Source organism: Ranitomeya imitator, chromosome 2 (genome assembly GCF_032444005.1).
Source record: "Ranitomeya imitator isolate aRanImi1 chromosome 2, aRanImi1.pri, whole genome shotgun sequence".
In the NCBI taxonomy this organism is placed as follows: domain Eukaryota; kingdom Metazoa; phylum Chordata; class Amphibia; order Anura; family Dendrobatidae; genus Ranitomeya; species Ranitomeya imitator.
The window spans coordinates 509,972,471-509,994,813 of record NC_091283.1 but is presented as its reverse complement, the minus strand read 5'-3'; the positions used below and the strand labels follow the sequence as shown (position 1 = coordinate 509,994,813).

Below are 22,343 nucleotides of genomic sequence, written 5' to 3'. Positions count from 1 at the left end.
ACTATTTATCCTCCCAGACAGGGATTACAGCGTGGGACAGAACGACAGACAGGTGAGGGATATTGTTGTTTTTTTTAGTTTAGTTTTATTACAGGAGAGCGAGGGCTTCGGTAGAATTAGGCATTGGGTGAGTATAACTGTTTTTGCTAGTTTTAAATAAAAATGGAAAACTGTGTTTAGTCTTATTTCTGATAAAGAACTTTATTCTGGCTGTGTCTTTGTTTACAATACAACTATAGAATTAGTAATGGAGAGGTGTCTTATAGACACCTCTCCATTACTAAGCCATGGGCTTGATGTCACCTGACAATACAAAGGTGACATCAACCCCACAAATATGAACACCACTTACCACCGCTATAGGGCAAGTGGGAAGACCTGGGACCCTCGCAGTTTTTTTAAATTATTTACAGCGCAGGAGCCGGCTAATGAATACAGTCATCAGACGTTTCTGCTCTCGCTGTTATTAGCGGTAGCGGGTGTCGGATGATGGGAGCAGTAGTCCCATCAGCTGACATCAGTGACCGGAGGTAAACTTTATACCTCCGATCACAGCTGAGCGCTCACACTGTCTTTTGATAGAGTGGGAACTGCGGCTGTCTGACTGGCGGGGATGATTTCACCACCGATCAGAAGTGGTGTTTGCTGCGCTGTAATGCACATGTCAGCTTGGAAAACACTGGATGTTTGGGTCCCCCATTAAAGTGAATGGGGTTTGGGTCCAGGTACTGTTCTGGTACCCAAACCCAAATTTTTTGTAACTGTTCACCCGAACCCCAACAACCATGTGTCCGCCCATCTCTAATTATATACTGCATTTAAGGAGTGAGAGTCTGTTCATTTGATACCAACTCCACCAAATGGACACTGACTCCGACTCGCCAGCCCTGCTGCTTATAACATGATACTCTGTAGGGATAGATTGAGCTACTAGTGTTCTGTCTCCATCAGTCTTCATTAGCCAATGTAAAGAGGCCGAGAAACAAGAACCAAACGACTGCAATATTGTCGATCACACTCATTGAACGGCCTGAACTCAGCGCATGTAAATACAACCAAAATGTTTGAGTGTCATGGTGCAATATGTGAGTATTGGGGGCCTTATTTTATTTTTTTACCTGGGACCCTACTTTGTCTAAAACCGGCCCTGGGTGTTACATAGGGCTGCAGGTGACATCTACTACATTATCTGTACTCATATCACTGTGTTATCTGTGGCGTTACATAGGACTGCAGTTGACATCTACTACATTATCTGTACTCAGAGAGTTATCACTGTTATCTGTGGTGTTACATAGGACTGCAGGTGACATCTGCATTATCTGCACTGTTATCATGGTGTTATTTGCACTGTTAAAGGGAACCTGTCACCTGAATTTGGCGGGACCAGTTTTGGGTCATATGGGCGGAGTTTTCAGGTGTTTGATTCACCCTTTCCTTACCCGCTGGCTGCATGCTGGCCGAAATATTGGATTGAAGTTCATTCTCTGTCCTCCGTAGTACACGCCTGCGCAAAGCAAGATTACCTTGCGCAGGCGTGTACTACGGAGGACAGAGAATGAACTTCAATCCAATATTTCGGCCAGCATGCAGCCAGCGGGTAAGGAAAGGGTGAATCAAACACCTGAAAACTCCGCCCATATGACCCAAAACTGGTCCCGCCAAATTCAGGTGACAGGTTCCCTTTAAAAAAAAAAAAAATCAGGAGGGGGTTGGGGGCAACTTTTTGCCTTAGGGATTTGGCCCCCAATCTTTTCTGACTCAGCAACGCCTCTCTATACTGCTAATAGTTGCAGACCACTTGGCCGATATGAGGCCCCTGAATATTAGGACCACGGTGTCAGCACTGGCTCCAGGCCCCTCCGCCAACTGTATCCGCATAAATGTTTCTGTGTGATGGTGCAATATGATAGCATTTGGGGCACTACTTTAAACTTTTGCCCAGGGCCCCTATTTGTCTAAAACCGGCCCTGATAGAACCTCATGTTTTCCTCTTACGCAGAGCAGTAGGTGATATGCACTAAAATAAAGGTTCATTTAAATAGGGGTCACGAATTATAACATGGGGCTGTAGGTTATTTGCAGTCTGTTTTTTTTTAATTAATTTATTGACATTGTAAACTTGATACATAAAACAGCAGTGGCAGTTCTGATGATATCACAAGGGGCATGACATCATAGTACTTGGTATCATAGACCTCACATGACATCACAATTGCTATAGAATGTGCAAAGTTCTATTCTTGAGCCATCTTGTGTCACAGCTTGAAGAGGACGAGTCCAGGTAGGTAGCTCTTCACTGAACCCTGAGGATCGCATCTCATTGGAGAGGGAGGAGGACTCGCTGCACAGCATCATGCACAGCACAGACAGCACAGCAGGGCCAGGAAGAGATCTGCAGTGTGCGATGTGTGGACGGTGTCCTCATCATCACAAGTATTTCTCCAGATGATTATTAGCTGCATTTTATTCTTCTTCCTGACCTTCCCCAGGCTGTTCTGAGATTGGTGTAGTGACTATCATAGGACATGTAAGTATCAAGTGAGAAGACTTTTTGGGGTTCAGCATAGAAGGTAAGTGGGCATGCATGTGTGTATGTGCCTGTGTGTGTGTGTGCCTGTGTGTGCACACATGTACACGTCTCCTGAAATGCAGCAGTAACAGGCTGTGTGTTTCACCCCAGCACTGAAGGGGTGTGCGCGTGACCCCAGCACTAAAGGGCAGTGTGCGTGACCTCAGCACTAAAGGGGTGTGTACGTGATCCCAGCACTGAAGCGGTGTGTGCGTGATCCAAGCACTGAAGGGGTGTGTGCATGACCCCACCACTGAAGGGGTGTGTGGGTGAGCCAAACACTAAAGGGGTGTGTGCGTGACCCAAACACTAAAGGGGTGTGTGCGTGACCCCAACACTAAAGGGGTGTGTGCGTGACCCCAGCATTAAAGGGGTGTGTGCGTGACCCCAGCACGAAAGGGGTGTGTGTTTGTCCCCAACACTTAAAGGTTGTGTGTCTGTGACCAATGCAATAAAGGGGTGTGTGTGTGACCCCAGCACTGAAGGGGTGTGTGTGTGACCCCCAATACTAAAGGTGTGTGTGTGTTACCCCAACACTAAAGGTGTGTGTGCGTGACCCCAGCACTAAAGGGGTGTGTACGTGACCCCAGCACTAAAGGGGTGTGTGCGTAACCCCAGCACTAAAGGGGTGTGTGCGTGACCCCAGCACTAAAGGGGTGTGTACGTGACCCCAGCACTAAAGGGGTGTGTGCGTGTCGCCAGCACTAAAGGAATGTGTGTGTGACCCCAACACTAAATGGGTGTGTGCGTGACTTCAGCACTAAAGGGTTGTGTGCGTGACCTCAGCACTAAAGTGGTGTGTACGTGATCCCAGCACTGAAGGGGTGTGTGCGTGACCCCAGCAATAAAAGCGTGTGTGCGTGACCCAGCACTAAAGGGGTGTGTGCGTGACCCCAGCAATAAAGGGGTGTGTGCGTGACCCCAGCAATAAAAGGGTGTGTGCGTGACCCCAGCACTAAAGGGGTGTGTGCGTGACCCCAGCACTAAAGGGGTGTGTGTGTGACCCAAGCACTAAAGCGGTGTATGCGTGACCCCAGCACTAAAGGGGTGTGTACGTGATCCCAGCACTGAAGCGGTGTGTGCGTGATCCCAGCACTGAAGGGGTGTGTGCGTGACCCCACCACTGAAGGGGTGTGTGTGGGTGAGCCAAACACTAAAGGGGTGTGTTCGTGACCCAAACACTAAAGGGGTGTGTGCGTGACCCCAACACTAAAGGGGTGTGTGCGTGACCCCAGCATTAAAGGGGTGTGTGCGTGACCCCAGCACGGAAGGGGTGTGTGTTTGTCCCCAGCACTGAAGGGGTGTGTGTGTGACCCCCAATACTAAAGGTGTGTGTGCGTTACCCCAACACTAAAGGTGTGTGTGCGTGACCACAGCACTAAAGGAAAGTATGCGTGACCCCAGCACTAAAGGGGTGTGTGTGTGACCCCAACACTAAAGGGGTGTGTGCGTAACCCCAGCACGAAAGGGGTGTGTGCGTGACCCCAGCACTAAAGGGGTGTGTACGTGACCCCAGCACTAAAGGGGTGTGTGCGTAACCCCAGCACTAAAGGGGTGTGTGCGTGACCCCAGCACTAAAGGGGTGTGTGCGTGACCCCAGCACTAAAGTGGTGTGTGCGTGTCCCCAGCACTAAAGGAATGTGTGTGACCCCAACACTAAATGGGTGTGTGCGTGACCTCAGCACTAAAGGGGAGTGTGCGTGACCCCAGCACTAAAGGGGTGTGTATGTGATCCCAGCACTGAAGGGGTGTGTGCGTGATCCCAGCACTGAAGGGGTGTGTGCGTGACCCCACCACTGAAGAGGTGTGTGCGTGACCCCAGCACTAAAGGGGTGTGTGCGTGACCCCAGCACTAAAGGGGTGTGTGCGTGACCCCAGCACTAAAGGGGTGTGTGCGTGACCCCAGCACTAAAGGGGTGTGTGCGTGACCCCAGCAATAAAGGGGTGTGTGCGTAACCCCAGCACTAAAAAGGTGTGTGCGTGACCCCAGCACTAAAGGGGTGTGTGCGTGACCCCAGCACTAAAGGGGTGTGTGTGTGACCCCAGCACTAAAGCGGTGTATGCGTGACCCCAACGCTAAAGGGGTGTGTACGTGATCCCAGCACTGAAGCGGTGTGTGCGTGATCCCAGCACTGAAGGGGTGTGTGCGTGACCCCACCACTGAAGGGGTGTGTGGGTGAGCCAAACACTAAAGGGGTGTGTGCGTGACCCAAACACTAAAGGGGTGTATGCGTGACCCCAGCACTAAAGGGGTGTGTACGTGACCCCAGCACTAGAGGGGTGTGTGCGTGACCCCAGCACTAAAGGGGTGTGTACATGACCCCAGCACTAGAGGAAAGTATGCGTGACCCCAGCACTAAAGGGGTGTGTGCGTGACCCCAGCACTAAAGGGGTGTGTACGTGACCCCAGCACTAAAGGGGTGTGTGCGTAACCCCAGCACTAAAGGGGTGTGTGCGTGACCCCAGCACTAAAGGGGTGTGTACGTGACCCCAGCACTAAAGTGGTGTGTGCGTGTCCCCAGCACTAAAGGAATGTGTGTGACCCCAACACTAAATGGGTGTGTGCGTGACCTCAGCACTAAAGGGGAGTGTGCGTGACCCCAGCACTAAAGGGGTGTGTACGTGATCCCAGCACTGAAGGGGTGTGTGCGTGATCCCAGCACTGAAGGGGTGTGTGCGTGACCCCAGCACTAAAGGGGTGTGTGCGTGACCCCAGCACTAAAGGGGTGTGTGCGTGACCCCAGCAATAAAGGGGTGTGTGCGTAACCCCAGCACTAAAAGGGTGTGTGCGTGACCCCAACACTAAAGGGGTGTGTACGTGATCCCAGCACTGAAGCGGTGTGTGCGTGATCCCAGCACTGAAGGGGTGTGTGCGTGACCCCACCACTGAAGGGGTGTGTGGGTGAGCCAAACACTAAAGGGGTGTGTGCGTGACCCAAACACTAAAGGGGTGTATGCGTGACCCCAGCACTAAAGGGGTGTGTGCGTGACCCCAGCAATAAAGGGGTGTGTGCGTAACCCCAGCACTAAAAGGGTGTGTGCGTGACCCCAGCACTAAAGGGGTGTGTGCGTGACCCCAGCACTAAAGGGGTGTGTGCGTGACCCCAGCACTAAAGCGGTGTATGCGTGACCCCAACACTAAAGGGGTGTGTACGTGATCCCAGCACTGAAGCGGTGTGTGCGTGATCCCAGCACTGAAGGGGTGTGTGCGTGACCCCACCACTGAAGGGGTGTGTGGGTGAGCCAAACACTAAAGGGGTGTGTGCGTGACCCAAACACTTAAGGGGTGTATGCGTGACCCCAGCACTAAAGGGGTGTGTACGTGACCCCAGCACTAGAGGGGTGTGTGCGTGACCCCAGCACTAAAGGGGTGTGTACATGACCCCAGCACTAGAGGAAAGTATGCGTGACCCCAGCACTAAAGGGGTGTGTGCGTGACCCCAGCACTAAAGGGGTGTGTACGTGACCCCAGCACTAAAGGGATGTGTGCGTAACCCCAGCACTAAAGGGGTGTGTGCGTGACCCCAGCAGTAAAGAGGTGTGTACGTGACCCCAGCACTAAAGGGGTGTGTGCGTGTCCCCAACGCTAAAGGAATGTGTGTGTGACCCCAACACTAAAGGGGTGTGTACGTGATCCCAGCACTGAAGCGGTGTGTGCGTGATCCCAGCACTGAAGGGGTGTGTGCGTGACCCCACCACTGAAGGGGTGTGTGGGTGAGCCAAACACTAAAGGGGTGTGTGCGTGACCCAAACACTAATGGGGTGTGTGCGTAACCCCAACACTAAAGGGGTGTGTGCGTGTCCCCAACACTAAAGAGGTGTGTGCGTGACCCCAGCACGGAAGGGGTGTGTGTTTGTCTCCAGCACTTAAAGGTTGTGTGTCTGTGACCCTAGCAATAAAGGGGTGTGTGCGTGACCCCAGCACTAAAGGGGCGTGTGCGTGAACCCAGCACTGAAAGGGTGTGTGCGTGACCCCAACACTAAAGGGGTGTGTGCGTAACCCCAGCACTAAAGGTGTGTGTGCGTGACCACAGCACTAAAGGAAAGTATGCGTGACCCCAGCACTAAAGGGGTGTGTGCGTGACCCCAACACTAAAGGGGTGTGTGCGTAACCCCAGCACTAAAGGGGTGTGTGCGTGACCCCAGCACTAAACAGGTGTGTGCGTGACCCCAGCACTAAAGGGGTGTGCGTGACCCCAGCACTAAAGCGGTGTATGCGTGATCCCAACACTGAAGGGGTGTGTACGTGACCCCAGAACCTGAGGGGTGTGTGCGTGACCCCAGCACTAAAGGGGTGTGTACATGACCCCAGGACTAGAGGAAAGTATGCGTGACTCCAGCACTAAAGGGGTGTGTGCGTGACCCCAGCATTAAAGGAAAGTATGCATGACACCAGCACTAAAGGGGTGTGTGCGTAACCCCAGCACTAAAGGGGTGTGTGCGTGACCCCAGCACTAAAGGGGTGTGTACGTGACCCCAGCACTAAAGTGGTGTGTGCGTGTCCCCAGCACTAAAGGAATGTGTGTGACCCCAACACTAAATGGGTGTGTGCGTGACCTCAGCACTAAAGGGGAGTGTGCGTGACCCCAGCACTAAAGGGGTGTGTACGTGATCCCAGCACTGAAGGGGTGTGTGCGTGATCCCAGCACTGAAGGGGTGTGTGCGTGACCCCAGCACTAAAGGGGTGTGTGCGTGACCCCAGCACTAAAGGGGTGTGTGCGTGACCCTAGCACTAAAGGAAAGTATGCATGACCCCAGCACTAAAGTGGTGTGTGCGTGACCCCAACACTAAAGGAAAGTGTGTGACCGCAACACTAAAGGGGTGTGTGCGTAACCCCAGCACTAAAGGGGTGTGTGCGTGACCCCAGCACTAAAGGAATGTGTGTATGACCCCAACACTAAATGGGTGTGTGCGTGACCCCAACGAGTTTCTTGCATTACACACGCAAGTGTGACCCCGGCCTATGTGTATGAGTGTTCATGTATGTATAAGGCAACCTGTCACTTCATTTCAGGCCCCTAATCTCCCACCACATTGGTGGTAACTTCATTCCCAACTCTCTTAAAGGGGTTATTTAGAACTTGGATTGATGACCTAACTGTAAGATCGATCATCAGTATGTGATCGGTGGGTTCCGACACTTGGCACCCCCACGATCAGCTGAAATCTGCTGTGGCTGTTGCCAGATACATGATAAGCATACATGATCGGCCGCTGCCTCTGGTCTATAAGACGCACACAATATTTAGCAAGATTTTTGTTGTTAATAAGTGCATCATATACGAGTTGTCTCGTAGTCTAGAAAATACAGTCAGTGACAGTCACGCTTTAAGAAATGTATCTTAACCCCTTAACAACTTATGATGGGCTATGTCCGCCATAAGTCGGCTCCCCACCTTTCACATGGGCTAGCACACCCAACCACATCTTAATTGGCAGATGATGGCTGTGTTATTCAGCCATCATATGCCTCTAACAGCGACGGGGGGAGCGAAGATCCACCAACTGCTGTTAACCTGTTAAATCTCGCAGTCAATCTGTGACAGCTGCATTTAAATCTCGCCGGCAGGGGGACGCACCGTTCTATCCCCTCATCGGTGCACCCGTGACCGCTGAGTATCCCTGTGACTGTCACCACTGCACTCCTGTGAAAGCCAGCCTGTGGCTGCTGTTATAGGAGATTGTGATTTCTGCTATATATAGCAATGCTGTATGTAGCACAAAAAATCAGATGATGCCAGGTTTAAGTCCCCTAAGGGGACTAACAAATACAGTAAAAAGTTTAAAAATATGAAAAAAATAAAAGTTCAAATCAACGGTTTGTCCCCAATATAAATTTAGAAAAATTAAAAAAATTAAAAATTACACATATGTGATATTGCTGCTTTTGTAACAGTCAGATCTATAAAAAATATAATAAAAAATAAATTAGTCTGATCGGTAAACGGCCTAACTAGAAAATAAAATGCCAGAACTAGTCTTTCATGATTAGAACATCATATGTACGCCAAAATAATATTAATATAAACATCGGTAATGGGGCAAAAAACAAGATCTCACACAGCCCCATTCATGAAAATGTAAAACGTTGTGGCTCTTGGGAAGGAATAAACGGAAGCACAAAACCGAAACATCGCCCGGTCCTTAAAGGGTTAAAGGGGTTTTACTGTAATGTGTGATAATAACACATGAAGCTTTACTACCTCCTGCCGATCCAGTTCTGGCCCTTCACTGCTGCCTCTGATCTTTAGTCACTGGCTTCAGGGGTGACGTCATGACTGCAGTTCTGCAGCCAATCAATTGGCTCAGAGGCCCATGTTGGCAGAGTGTCTAAGCTTAGTGATTGGCTGCAGCAGTCATTTGTGCTGTAGTTGAGCCATCAACGCTGCAGCCTGTCAAAATAGACCACAGGAAGTGCTGAAGATCCAGAGCCGGAGCAGCTCTGTGGATTTTTTTTTACCAATGGTAACCTCCTATATAGTTAAACAAACGCTCCTATAAAGACAGATAATGATTTATTACCTACCAGCCTCCCAGCTCCACATTTGGCTGATTTCACCTCTATTCACCCTATTAGGAGCCTCCATCGCAGATTTTATCATATAGGACAAGTGTTCAGCCAACAGCTATTTGGTCGCTGTTCACATGACATAACCCAATGTTATATACAGCAATATGCAGCAGGACCCAAGATCCAGGGAAACATCCGATCGCCAGCAATGGGGTCAGGAAGGAATTTTTTTCCCCCTGAAGCAGAACTCTTTGGGGGGTTTTCTTTGCCTTCCTCTGGATCTTTGGGTCCCAGTGGCTCTCAGGTGGTTCCCAATGACCGCAGCTCGTTCTGTGGTCTCCATTGGGGACAATCTGAGAGTCACTGTGACCATAGTTTAATTTCTTAAAGGGCCAGTAATATTTTCATTACAATGTTGCTTATTGCTATTCCAATAAACAAAAAAAATCTCTATAAATATTTTGTGTTGTATGTTTTTTTCCTGGATTTCACCTTACACAATGACAATGATGGGAGTAATCACTACTACCCTGAATATTCCACTAGACCTGGAAGTATAGGGGGCTTCATATACAGTGAGCAGATGTCGGGTAACAAATGACATTACATTTGTCATAGGGCTCAGTCTGTGCTGGAGGCACTAACATTGTATACAGTACCTCCTACACAACATACTACAGAGAGAAGACTGAAGACCGGGGCACAGAGCCGCAGAATACAGAACACACAGGGTCTTGTGTAAAAGTAAATACCAGAGGAAAGATGTTCAGCAAGTAGCCGGGGGGGGGCTCCAGGACCAAACCAGGAGGGAGGCCTCAGTCATCAGTGGCCACTGTTCGCATGGAATGACCTTTGTACAACACCTCCGTCGTCCTTGCAGTTATTAGGCCACTACGGAAATTCTTTCCTGTCTATACACAGACACATTGGTACAAACCATGTATGCTGCCATCACCGTGCACAACCAGAGTCCTGTTCCGGACCAACAGCCTTTACAATTCAAGTCTATAAACCTCCAGATTAACCCCATATCTGTTGGTTCACAGTGCTTTGGAATATGATAGGTTCCCTTTAATGAGGGGTAACAAAAATGTTATTCAGAACCTAGAATATAAGACATATTTTCAGTTGTTTCACACTTTTTTGTTAAGTATATAATTACACATGTGTTCATTCATAGTTTTGATGCCTTCAGTGTGAATTTACAATTTTCAGTCATGAAAATACAGAAAAATCTTTAAATGAGAAGGTGTGTCCAAACTTTTGGTCTGTACTGTATATATAGACTGCATATATGTTTTCAAGAATATTTGAGGCCATGGATCCATTATATGTCCATTTTGGAAGCCGGCGAGAAAATCTCGGCATACGGATGTCACATAGATGTTACGTGCGAGAAAATCGCATCCTCGCACTGCACACGGATGACATACAGATCACTGTTCATGAAACATTTGTGCGATTCTTGTCTGAGAAAAACAGACCGATTTTTTATGTGTGGTGTGTGACGCCGGCCAAACAAATACACTTTTCTTCTCTGATAGTTTGGAAGCACGGGACAACCAAGCTGTCCAGTGCAAGGATCATGCAAACAAGACTATAAATCTCGGCTCCCTGATTCCTGTGAGTATGAAGGGAAGAGAAAATCAATCTTTGCTGCGCTGTTAACCCAAAGACCCAAGGAGTTTGTTTTTGTACCATTAGGGAAGCTTTTACTAGGTTCATGCTGCCAAAACCATGGGCTGTAAGAATCAGGTGCAGCCAGGTAACTTTTACTCGGAAACATTTTCACTTTTAGGCCGGAGTCACACATGAGAGAAACACGTCCGTGTCTCGCATGTGAAAACAAAGCTCTGGCGCCGGCACTTGGGAGCAGAGCGTGCGGCTGCATAGCATTACATGGAGACGCACGCTCCGCTCCAAAGTGCCGGCGCCAGAGCTTGGTTTTCACATGTGAGACACGGACGTGTTTCTCGCATGTGTGACTCCGGCCTTACAGAGAGAACATAGTTTAAGCCAACTGGAGACTTCAGGGGAAGACATCACTCGTCCTCCGAGTATTTTTTAGTGCTCGGAGTTTTAGTTTTTCTTGCCGCAGCTGAATGATTTACATCTGTTAGCCAGCATAAGTACATGTGGGGGTTGCCTGGTTGCTAGGGAATCCCCACATGTACGTATGCTGGCTAAGAGATGTAAATCATTCAGTTGCGGCACTAAAAACTAAAACTCCGAGCACTAAAAAATACTCGGAGGACCCCCGAGCATGCTCAGGAAATCTCGAGTAACGAGTATATTCGCTCATCACTAATCTGTAATAGTTTACACAGGATGTTTGGCTGCCAAGAACGATGATCTTTTGTGCAATTGAAAAGATCATTTCACCCAGCGAATAAGCATTTTGCTCAGTCATCAGGTGATCGGCAGCCAATATAGAGTGCCTGATCATCGCGATAATCGTGTGGCGTAAATGGTCTTTTAAACACACCTGGCTGCGGTCACACAGCCAAATTCTGATTCATGCTGCTTGCAGATCGGGCCGCACGAATCTAGGACAGGTTCTCTTTAAATAACTAGGTAGAAATACAAATTTTATGTTGTTTTTTTTTTCACTAAACTGAGGGTGACACGTGTAAATCACAATGTTGCGGGAATTTTCTGCTGACCCTACAGAATAATGAGACAAATTTAAGATGAATTATCTTTTTAACTAAAGCTAGCCGATCTCTTTCACAGACACCCAGATCGGTGTGAAAACTGAGCTGCTACTGGGCAGCGTAAGCATAAAATGAGAAATTGCTTAACCACATTTCAACCATTTTGTAAAATCTCTGTATAATCAATGGTGTTTTTACTTTTTTTGTTATCATTTGCTAAACAAATGATGAAATGAGTACTCCATCCTAACCAGGGGGCAAGATTGACTGTATACTTGTCAAAATTGTCACTGAGCATACCATTAGCACAAAACACTCCTTACAGAATACATACCCTATAAACATAACAAAGCAGCGTTTCTAAGCAGCACCCACACTACTCCATATCACAGCTCTGTCCATGCCTCAGCGCCTGGGTGAACCCAATGCCTCACGTGTGATAAGTCTGCTATTAATGATCTGCACATTGCTTATCCAGGTAACAGGCCCTGCATCAGAAAACAATAACCTTTCATCCGGCATTTCCCAAAGACTAATCAACAGAAAAGTTGTCCCTATATACTATATAGCTGTGATGTATGGTCAATACCCCCAAAAAAGATATTTTTTTCATATTCGTAAATGTGCAATCTTGGCCTTCTGTTACACCCCCATTCATAATACAGCATAGGCAGTGTTGGTATAAATAAGGAAATCCTACATATAACCCCAGAAAGCACCTACACACCCAGGAGAGGAGAGCTCCCCCATGTCATAAGCACACACAACCAGTTTATGAGAGGGAGCTGTCTGGGGAAGGGAACAGATAGAAGAATAAGAACACAAGACAGTAAATGAGACCTCTGGGGACAAGAGAGACAAGTGCTGGAAGATTATGCACAGACAGGAGGAATCTAGACAAAAAAAATCTATGCAGACTACAGAGATATGAAGGTCTCACCAATAGAAGACGGGGGGCTTTAGGTGGAGGGTCCATGATGGAAGCAGCCCCGATGAGAGGGTCAGGAGCAGACATTCTGCTCCTCTCCTCGGAGAGGTCTCTCAGAGCCTCAGGCTCAGGTTACAGAAATCCTGCAGCCTTTGCAACCTGACAGGGTATATTTAGCAGTGTTTGGGGGACAGAGAGAAATGCAAACGAGCGAGGGGGCTTACAGGCTATAAAGGGATAAGGCTGACCCAGGAGGCACTGGTAGGGAACCGGTGCTCACAAGCTATGGACACCTTGGACTGTGTTGATGCATCTTGTGGAATACGCCATTGTCAGACTTATACATCACCCTACAGCTTTCATATTCAAAAGTATGTCACTTCTAGTGTCCTGACTCCAATCTAGACATGCGTTACAACGTGTACCCCATTAGGCTACGTTCACGTTTGCGCCGCTCCCGGCTGCGTCGGGCGCAGCCGCGGCGACGCACGCGCCATGCGCCCCTATATTTAACATGGGGGCGCATGGACATGCGTTGCATTTGCGTTTTGCGACGCATGCGTCGCTGCAGCGCATGCGTCAGGGCGCAGGGAACGCAGCATGATGCAGTTTTTCCTGCACCCAAAACCATGCAAAAAGCGACGCATGCATCGCAAAACGCAGCGTTTGTGCATGCGTTCATATTTGCGTTGTGCGTTGCGTCGCCGACGCAACGCCGCACAACGCAAATGTGAACGTAGCCTTACTGAGTTAGACATGCCTTTCGAATGTACAAGCATGTAAATTCATAGCTTCTAGCTGTGGTCTAAAACTACTACGGATTATGGTCATCATGGGCCTCACAAAGATTTTCCACCTTTAATAATTGATTTTCTTCGATACTCAGCCCTTTAATTGGATTTGTAGACAACCTGACTACCCTCCTTACTCCTGGGTTTCTCCTCAACTCCAACTGCTGCCACTCACGGTCTCGAGGCCAGCATCGTCATGGCCTTAAGTGCCCTGGATGAAGTCAGTATATTATTTGGCCGATATGGGAGTTGAAGATGAGTCAGTTAGGTATGTTCTAGGGGGCGCAAAACTAGGAGAGTCACTTCTAGAGAAGGATCTGGGTATTTGTAGATCACAAACTAAACAAAGCATACAATCTCATTCAGCAGCTTCTCAGACCAACAGGATATTGTCATGCATTAAACCAGGCATGGACTCGCGGAACAGGGACATAATACTATCACTTTGCAAAGCATTAGTTAGACAGGATGTGGAATAATTCTAGGCCCCAGTTCATAGAAAAAAAATGGAATTTGAAAATGTATAAAGAAAAGCCACAAAATTAATAAGGGACATGGCGTAATTTTAGCTATGTGTGAAGATTTAAAATAATTTAATTTATTTAGTCTTGTGCAGAGATGTCTATTTGGGACATGATCAACTTGTAAAAGTACATAAATGACCCATACAAAAAAATATATTTAAATGTTTCCTTTAAAACTGTTAATCTCCAGAGTAGACAAGCCTTCTTCATCATGAGAGTCTGTGGAGCAGTCTTATTCAGGAGTTGGTAGTAACAAAAACAGTCAATGTCTTAAAAAAAAAAAAAAAAGACTTACCGGTAGATGTTTTTTTTTGAAAAAAATAAAAATAAATAACTTAAATATTTCTGGAAAATATTGTGTACAAATCTTGTTCTGAATTTTGACCCTTCATGTGTCTTGAAATTCTGCCTCTGACTCTGTTCCTTAGAATCAGACATTAAATTCCTTCTGAATTCATCTCTGGCTCTTAATTTTTGTCTTGCACTTGCCCTCTCTGGTTTTGACCCCACTAGTTGACCTTCCTTTGCCAGCTTGCTCCAGCCATAACTCCATGGACAATCCTGTTTTAACCACTATTCCTGTATAAAGGTTATATGCTAAAGGCCAGGGTACCTTTGGGAACTGTTAGATAAAGTAGCTTGCACAAAGTCTGCCCAAAGAAACCAAATTACGAGTTGTCAGGTTTCCACAAGCAATTCACCCTTATTCAACCAAATCGGTTGGGGATATTGACGTTGGAGGTTTTTGTTGGTGTAAAGAACACCAGGGGACAACTTTGATTCAAGCCTTCCTACCTCTGGGTACATCTGTGAACGGCTATGCTAAACTGAATCTATTTGCCCTCATCAGATCGAAGAGGATTGCAGAACCAATAAAACATCCATTCTCTTTCACATGTTATGTTAGCGTTCCGAGGTTTTTTACATTATACAGGTGCATCTCACAAAATTAGAATATCATCAAAAAGTTAATTTATTTCGGTTCTTCAATACAAAAAGTGAAAATCATATATTATATAGAGTCATTACAAATAGAGTGATGTATTTCAAGTGTTTATTTCTGTCAATGTTGATGATTATGGCTTGCAGCCAATGAAAACCCCAAAGTCATTATCTCAGTAAATTAGAATATTTTATAACCCCAGCTTGAAAAATGATTTTAAAATCCGAAATGTTGGCCCACTGAAATGTATGTTCAGGAAATGCACTCAATACTTGGTCGGGGCTTCTTTTGCATCAATTACCGCATCAATGTGGCGTAGCATGGAGACGATCAGCCTGTTGCACTGCTGAGGGGTTATGGAAGCCCAGGTTGCTTTGATAGCAGCCTTCAGCTCGTCTGCATTGTTGGGTCTGGTGTCTCTCATCTTCCTCTTGACAATACCCCATAGATTATCTATAGAGTTAAGCTCAGGCGAGTTTGCTGGCCAATCAAGCACAGTGATACTGTTGTTTCTAAACCAGGTATTGGTACTTTTAGCAGTGTGGACAGGTGCCAAGTCCTGCTGGAGAATGAAATTTCCATCTCCAAACAGCTTGCCGGCAGATGGAAGCATGAAGTGCTCTAAAATTTTCTGGTAGACGGTAGACTGGTTTGTCATAGATGTATGCCTATAAACTGTTACCTCCCTTCTACTGTGAAGAATTATATTTAACCCTTTAAGAACCAGAGGTATTTTTGTTTTTGCATGTTCATTTTTTGCTCCCCTTCTACTCAAAGCCATAACTTTTTTATTTTTTGGTCAAAAAGGCCATGTCAGGGCTTGTTTTTTGCGGGACGAGTTGTACTTTTGAACGACACCAATGGTTTTAAGATATCATGTCCTGGAAAACGGGAAAGAAATTCCAAATTTCCAAAAATTGCAAAAAAAGTGCACTCCCATAGTTGTTTTTTTTTTTTTTTACCATGTTCACTAATGCTAAAACTGACCTGCCAGTGTGATTCTCCAGGTCATTATGAGTTCACAGACACCAAACATGTATAGGTTATTTTTCATTTAAGTGGTGAAGAAAAATTCCAAATTTTGTAAAAAAAACACATTGCGCCATTTTCCAATACCTGTAGCGTCTCCATTTTTCGAGATCTCGTTTTGGGTGAGGGTTTATTTTTTGCATGCTGAGCTGATGTTTTTAATGATACAATTTTGATGCAGATATGGTCTTTTGATTGCCCGTTATTTCATTTTAATGCAATGTTGCGGCAACCAAAAAAATGTAATTCTGGTGCTTTTACTTTTTTTTCTCATTACGCTGTTTAACAACCGGTTAATTCTTCTTTTATATTGATAGATCGGGCGATTCTGAATGCGACGATACCAATTATGTGTATATCTGATTTCTTTTTAATTGATTTATTTTGTATGGGGCGAAAGGGAGGCGATTTGAACTTTTATATATTTTTTAATTTTTTAAATATTTTTAAAAACATATTTTTTTTACTTTTTGCATGCTTCAATAATCTTCATGGGAGACTAGAAGCTGCCGTTGTCTGATCACCTCTGCTATATACAGGCAATAATCAGATTGCATGTATGTAGCAGAAATGCTCACTTGTTACGAGCGCCAACTACCGGGCCGCGCTCATAGCAATCTGGCTATGACAACCATAGAGGTCTGCTGGAGACCTCTAATTGTCATGACAATCCATCGATGACTTGCGATCACGTGACTGGGTCACCGATGGGCAGGATTTCCGGAGCGCTTGCCGGAAGCACAAGTTAAATGCCTCTGTCAGAGAGTGACAGCGGCATTTAACAGGTTAACAGCCACGGGTGGATCGTGATTCCACCTGCGGCTGTTGTGGCCACATGTCAGCTGTACAGATCAGCTATCATGTGCCCGGAAAGGTGTGGGCTCAGCGCTGGAGCCCGCACCACACAGGGGAGTCTGACATCGGCGTACTAATACGCCTGATGTCGGAAAGGAGTTAATGGTCACCATGAGTAAGATTGCAAAGATCTTATGTTTCCTTTGTATTGCCTTCATATACTGAGTGGAATACATGCACATATATTACAAAATCACCAAGATTCAGAATCCACCAGTGGGTCCAAACTATCATAAGATCCTAATCCCACAGAAACTAAGTACGAGACAGGCATGTGTTCTGTATAAGAATAGGATGGGCTGTGAAAATTATTTTCCTGGTAGGTTCAGTGGGTCCAAGTAACACTAATCTGAGAGAAGTACAGAAGGTTTTACACATCTTTTTTAGGCATGCATTACAACCTATTTTTGTAAGACACTTTTACATTTTATATTCTGATTTTTCCAGTTTTTGAGAATATAGATGTGGTTTTTTTTTAGTTTAGCTTTCAAGGCAAGTTGATTGCTCTGCATTATTCTAGGAATAGAAACATCTTCTTATAAGAAGCACGCTGATTATTTACAGTTCAGTGGTAAAGAACATATTTACAGCTTCAGTCCAAGTTAAGAGCTGCCATCTCTTGGCTCTTTAGCCATTCAGTGCTGGGATATTATTGTCACCTGTTACTAATAGAGGTTTCTTTGACACTTGGAAATGAGATTGACTGAGCTATGACTGCAATTCCTGGAAGCTGACAAAATTTCCACTGTAAGTTTTATCTGTCCCATCTATTTATTACATATATTTGCAGATTTTTTCTCATTTTTTAATATTTTTTCTTCCATTTACATTATTGTAGTTGTGTTTACGTACCGGTTTGGACCATGTTGTTCTTTTAAACTTTTGTGCTTTGTCCCATGAATTTTGACAACCGTATTTTAGTTGTATTTCCATGCATTGTAAGCAAAATCTGAATGTAAATCTAGATCAAATGTAGGGGTTGTGTCTCACTCAGGTGTTCTGTACATTTTTTTTTCTGATGGTCTGTGGGTCTGCAAATAAAAAGGGAGATATTTTTTATTTTAATCTAATTTTTTTAATCAAAATCATCAATTTAAGTCAATGAGTCTGTTAATTCAGAAAGGCCAGCACATGGATGTCATCTATGTGTCATCCATATGCTGTCCATTTTTCTACTGGGTAGAAAAATCCTAGGAAACTTCACCTTCTTCCGCTTACAAGAAAAATGGATGTCATACTGGTGGTAAAAACAACGCAGATAAAAAAAAATTTTTAGTTAAATCAGCTAAAAATAATAATCAAAATCAGTCTATTTTTCTATTATAGAAATTTTTTTTTAAAATCTCTCTATTTATTCAGTAATATGAGCTCCAACAAGCAGAATTTCCCGCACTTAAGGTACCTTCACACATAACGATATCGTTAACGATATCGTTGCAACGTCACGCTTTTTGTGACGTAGCAACGATCCCGCTAACGATCTCGTTATGTGTGACAGCGACCAACGATCAGGCCGCTGCTGGGAGATCGTTGGTCGTTGGGGAATGATCAGGACCTTTTTTTGGTCGCTGATCACCCGCTGTCATCGCTGGATCTGCATGTGTGACGCCGATCCAGCGATGTGTTCACTTGTAACCAGGGTAAATATCGGGTTACTAAGCGCAGGGCCGCGCTTAGTAACCCGATATTTACCCTGGTTACCATTGTAAAAGTTAAAAAAAAAAACAGTACATACTCACATTCCGATGTCTGTCACGTCCCCCGCCATCAGCTTCCCTGCACTGACTGTCAGCGCCGGCCGTAAAGCAGAGCACAGCGGTGACGTCACTGCTGTGCTCTGCTTTACAGCCGGCACTGACACAGTCAGTGCAGGAAGCTGACGGCGGGGGACGTGACAGACATCGGAATGTGAGTATGTAGTGTTTTTTTTTTACTTTTACAATAGTAACCAAGGTAAATATCGGGTTACTAAGCGCGGCCCTGCACTTAGTAACCCGATGTTTACCCTGGTTACCCGGGTGCTGCAGGGGGACTTCGGCATCGTTGAAGACAGTTTCAACGATGCCGAAGTCGTTCCCCTGATCGTTGGTCGCTGGAGAGAGCTGTCTGTGTGACAGCTCCCCAGCGACCACACAATGGCTTTCCAACGATCACGGCCATGTCGTATCGCTGGTCGTGATCGTTGGTAAGTCGTTTAGTGTAACGGTACCTTTACACACCTTGGTTTGCGATCATTGAGGTTATTATTGCTTGTCTGAGGAATGTTCTGTCACACTGAATGCACTTGGACACTCAAATCACTAAGATCCATTGTTGGCAGCTCCCTTTCCAATTGCCAACCAATGACATCCCAGATGTGGTCAATGGGAGACAATTCTGGAGATGATTTGGAGTGCCCCCAAGGGCAGCGGGGTACTCAGTACCGGGTCCTTCAGTTCACAGGGGGATGTCACGGTGGCTGACCCGGTCCGTGGCCCTTGGGATGTCCATGTTAAAGGGAAAGGTCTTTAAAGGGGAAATGTTCGTGATGCCACCTGTGGTATTTGGTCAGGGTGACCGACGCTGCTTTAAGGGGTCCACTGGGGTGATGTTATGGCAGCTAGATGGTATACCTTCCCACAGGTGAAGTATGTCCCCAGGGCTTCCCAGTGTGTAAATGGTGGATGGTGAGAGGTGCAGTGAAGAACGAGGACACAAGGTTGCAGTCTCTTTACCTTTTACTGAAGGCTTCAGCATCCACAGTCCAGTTTCTACCAGACCACAGGGCAGGCAGAGTCCGGCCGGTTTGGAGGCAAATCCAGAGTCCCCTTGTCCAGGTACAAATCAGTAGCCTTCCTCTAGCACCGTGGTGTTGTAGTACCTTACTGCTAAGCTTCTCATAAGCTCCTCACAACTGTTGAAGATGTTACAGATGTTATGTCTCTCTCTGTCCCCCAGATGGATAGGACAAACCCGTATGACTGGTGGCTTGAGGCGTTTTACAGGGACTCTATCATGCCCCAGCCTCTAAGGGGTGCCACCTTGCGTCCTGGGTATAGGGCGGGCAGGTAACGTGAAATTAGCTGTCCTGCCGGTCTCTGGAGCAAGGCATAAAGGACTGTTGCTCCCTCGGTGTTCCGGCTACCGGGATCCTGCGCCTCAGAAGGAGGCAGCCTGTGTAGGGCAGAACTCCTCTGATATCCACTCCTTTGCTCCGACTTCTTCACCCTCTCTACAATACAGTTCTCTTTCAATGTCTCTTTCTAGAAGTTGCCGCACTTAGGGCAGACACAGCTCCGTGTCCTTCTGTCTCGATCTCTGACAGGATTTCACCCCTGTCAGGCACCAACTACCTGTGCAAAGCTCAGCCAGTAACTAAACAACTTCCTCCCTAGGCAACCAGTTTTACCTAAGTGTGAGGAGTGCCCTAATAAATAGGAGCAGAGCTCCCCCTGGTGGCCTGGAGTGCGAAATGTGTTGCATGTTTGTGATACCTGGATTCAGTTGTCCTTCTTTGCCTCCAAACATAACACCACTCTCCCCTAGAGGAGAATGATATTACTGCAACGACCAGGACCCTGGGGCGCTGTACTTGCAGAGCTTGGTAACACATTTAGCTCACACAGACTCCTTACAGTAGCACAAGCAACATGCGGTCTGGCGTTGTTTTGTTCAAAAATGGCTCCTGGAACACTATGAAAAAATGTCCATAGGTCTAGCCCCACACTCAAATCAATATAACATTGATCTGTTAGTCTACCTGGAATGAAGACTAGAGGAGTTTGGCTGGAATGCAGGTCTATCCTCTACCATGATGAGTCCCACTTTTGTTTTGGACTAAATGATAGCCGGTCTGGACACCATGTGGACAAAGCCATGAACAAGCCTTCATGAAGTAACATCACATCGGTCCTATTCCTGAGATTGCGGGGTGGGATGGCATAACATACTGTAGCCAGACCCTTTATCCTTCAGTCCAGGTACTCTAACAGCCTGGTCGCGGAACTGTGGCACGGTCATTTCTTCAGAGTGTCTCAGGAGCCATTTTAATCGTTACAATGCCAGGCCACATGTTGCTCGTGCTACTGTGAGCAGCCGGCGTGGCTTAAACGTGCTACCATAGCTTGCAGCATCTCCACACTTGTCTCTCATGAAGCACATCTGGGACATCATTGGTTGTCAGTTGTAAAGGGAGTTGCCAGCAGAAGATCATGATTTGTATGACCAAGTGCTTTCAGCGTGGCAGAACATTCCTCAAACACTTGCCTCACAATGAATTGGTGTATCTTACTCTGATGCACCTTGATTCGAGACCAGCTTACAAAACACCCATGTGTTTATTATGTCCATATATTAGCCTATTAAAATATGATTATGTAAATATAGCTGCTTCCCTAACACATATGGTATGTTTTCATCAAAATAGGACACTTATGGCAAATAATATATTACAGAGACTGAAGATGTTGTGCTCTCCAAAGAACGGGTAGTATATTGTAGGCCTATTGTTTTAGGTAAGCTATGCTTGATTTACAAATTTCCATAGCATTGGGGTACACTTTACATTATGAGTACTTACATAATGTGAGAAAATACATCAGAATCATGTTTTTATAAAGAATAGTGACACAGATCAGCAAAATTAAACTGGAACATAAGGAGAAACCCTGCACAGCAGAAATATCTAGCGATCTGTCCACCATCTTAAAGGGAACCTGTCACCCCCCAAATCGAAGGTGAGCTAAGTCCTCCGGCATCAGGGGCTTTTCTACAGCATTCTGTAATGCTGTAGATAAGCCCCCGATGTATCCTGAAAGATGAGAAAAAGATGTTATATTATAATCACCCAGGGGCGTTCCCGCTGCGGTCCGGTCCGATGGGTGTCGCGGTTCGGTCCAGTGCCTCCCATCTTCTTACGATGACGTCCTTTTCTTGTCTTCACGCTGCGGCTCCGGCGCAGGCATACTTTGCCCTGTTGCAGGATAGCATAGGGGGTGGCAGCAACTTATGTCTCCCTTTTGAGCACTTATCTCTACAATCAAGCAGGTCCCCTGATGATTAGCTTGGAGGAAACGCGTCGGGACTGACCACAGGGAGAGTGCAGGGCATGTTTGTGCAGGGGTAGCTGTGGACTGCCCTTGTAAGGGCAGGAGTTCTGGGGATAGACTACTGTTAGCCCCATAGGGAATGACAGGGTATTGTCAGTTCCCTTCATCATATTCCGGACCATTGCCTGAACAAGAGGTGTTCCGGGTCTCCTGCCTATTTATCCTGGAGTTGGTGAGAATGTTCCATTTTCTTTACCCTGACTCTTACTAATGACACCGTGGTATAGGTGCTATGTTTTTTGCCATTGCGCAATATTTGTCTATTTACATGCAACCAATTATATGTATTATTGCTTCATGACTCATATGTATTTGTTTCTGGTAGCTATTGCGTGAATCATATATTGGTCTGCTTTTTCATCCGCAAGCGCCTCTGCAGGCGGTGTTTTTGAATCCTTTTAGGGTTTTTTTTCCGGTGTCTCTTTGTTGAGACCTTACCCCATGTGTT

General features: G+C 46.3%; 1 protein-coding gene across 5 annotated transcripts in view; it reads right to left on the bottom strand.

Moving 5' to 3' along the window:
• The window catches only part of CACNB1 (calcium voltage-gated channel auxiliary subunit beta 1), a 186,023-nt gene that overhangs the window by 147,949 nt on the left and 15,731 nt on the right, over window positions 1-22,343 (bottom strand). The window contains exon 1 of one of the 5 annotated variants that reach the window (XM_069751675.1): window positions 12,679-12,763. The exons of the other annotated variants lie outside the window; for them this stretch is intronic. Within the exon in view, the coding sequence (XP_069607776.1) occupies window positions 12,679-12,753 (75 nt within the window). The 5' untranslated portion in view covers window positions 12,754-12,763. Of the gene's footprint in view, window positions 1-12,678; window positions 12,764-22,343 lie in introns of those variants that run through there. 5 annotated transcript variants of the gene reach the window in all.